The 1989-nt window shown below is 38.5% G+C and overlaps 1 protein-coding gene across 1 annotated transcript; it reads right to left on the bottom strand.

Moving 5' to 3' along the window:
- Positions 1414–1959, bottom strand: LOC104719807 (annexin A7-like). Its single transcript, XM_010437789.2, has one exon. It carries the CDS (start codon positions 1940–1942, stop codon positions 1631–1633), a length of 312 nt encoding a protein of 103 aa, XP_010436091.1. The 5' UTR covers positions 1943–1959; the 3' UTR covers positions 1414–1630.

Below are 1989 nucleotides of genomic sequence, written 5' to 3'. Positions count from 1 at the left end.
TCCTTAAGTGGAATATGCTCAGCTGTTGCCAAGTGGCGTTCGTAGGATTGTCTGCGCAGCTTTGGGTCCTTAGTTTTTCAATCAAACCCCAATTAGGGAAAAGCCCCACACGCTCCTAATCACTTTAAGCTATCCGTTACTATTACACCATCAAAGTAACAAAGACCTTTTTCAAGAAGTGATAATTGCTTGCTTCTATTGATATATGATACTAATTTTTATAGACTAGAATATATAGTAGAACTATATAATTGCAAGAAGGAGAAGAATGGTGAAACCAAACGATAAATTATGTGAACTAAAAAATCATGTTACTTAACTGTAACTTGTAACGCTAAGTATTGTGATGACTTCTTTTTCTTACAGATTACTGAGTAACACTAATTAATATTTTGTTGATATATAATAAGAATTTCTTGAAATATCAGAAAAAAATCTACAAGACTCATACTAATTTTAAAAATCTGTAGGTCGGTTTAATATAACAAAACATGAATTTATTATATATAGATGCACTAGCTCGATGGTTATGATTAAAGAAGGCGAAACAAAAGACTTTATTTAAGATCGTCGAATTATAAGTTGTCTGTTTAAAAGCCGACTGGCCTATTACAGAGCTATGTATTCTCAATTTGACTAATAACGTTTAAAGCTAGAATCGGACGGACTCCAGACTCCTGCCTTCTGTTACTTGATGCTCTTTTGCACGTTGCTCCCTCGGTATTTATAGTTGATGGGACGTTTCATCCTTCTGCCTCGGGATCAATGTGGTATTGTCTTGGAGCAAAGGCGGTGACCGACTTCTTTGTAGGCTGTCGTTAAATGGGTTATCCGTCTTTATTGGGCTTTCTAGAAGCTTAGTTGGCCTGGTAGGAATGACTTGGTCAGTCAATACCTCCAAAAGCTAAATTGACTACTTTGTAGATGGGCTAGGTTGGAGGCCTGCTAAGGAGGGGTGAAACCCATATCCAACAGATTCAAGGAGAGTTTTAGTTTAGTTGTATGAAGTTGATGACTTGGAAAAAATTGTAGAAGAAAAAGTAGACACGTTACTATTTAGAGAAAGCCTAATAAGAATACTGATTTAACATTGACGATTACTTTGGAACTTTGAGTCATTTAAAGGCAAAATGAGCGAATAGATGGTGGGATTGACCCTCTTTGACTAGAAAGGCTAAAGGCAAGAAAAAGGATGCTCAAATAATTAGCACTAATAGCTATAATTTTGGTGTCACGAATTATCATATATTTAAATCTCCTAATCAAAAGCTTACATCCTCCAATGGATCCACGGTGGAACGTACCTTGTTTACACAAGTTGTCAATCGGTAATACCTAAACCGGTTTGGTAGACCAACAAATCTTTGAAAACAGAGAATCATTACGGGAACGTATAAATTTAAACATGGATAATCATACACTAAATCAACAAGTCCACATCTAACATATATGGTTTTATAAAGTTAGCGTTTCATCTGATAAGAGAAATCGATGAACAAACCGGATAATATATTTGCAAAGTAATAACAACATACCAAGGATGATGATAAATTGATAACTCAACAATGTAAAAGTTCTGCAGGCCGGTTTAGATCATGTTACAACTTCCATTAGACGATTGAGATATCGGTTAAGGTTCCTGCTTTGAGGGATATCCCGGTGCTGGCGGATATCCCGGTGCTGGTGGATAGCCTGGTCCAGGAGGTGGATAGCCTGGAGCAGGAGGGTAACCATGACCAGGAGGTGGATAGCCCGGTCCAGGAGGTGGATAGCCTGGAGCAGGAGGGTAACCATGGCCAGGCTGTGGATAATAATGCTGGGGATAACCAGTGGCTGGAGGGTAACCGGCATAGGGAGGAACTGGTTGATCAATGCGAGACATTTGCTGTGCAGGTGGCACTGACATTGGTTGAGAACTAATCAAACCATCTCGTTTGTCCATCTCAATCTTCTGTTGTGTCTGCAAGCAAACAAAAGAGATTGGTTTTT

This window comes from Camelina sativa, chromosome 10, assembly GCF_000633955.1.
Source record: "Camelina sativa cultivar DH55 chromosome 10, Cs, whole genome shotgun sequence".
Lineage (NCBI taxonomy): Eukaryota > Viridiplantae > Streptophyta > Magnoliopsida > Brassicales > Brassicaceae > Camelina > Camelina sativa.
The sequence above is the reverse complement of the archived record's forward strand: the minus strand, read 5'-3'. Positions and strand labels throughout refer to the sequence as shown.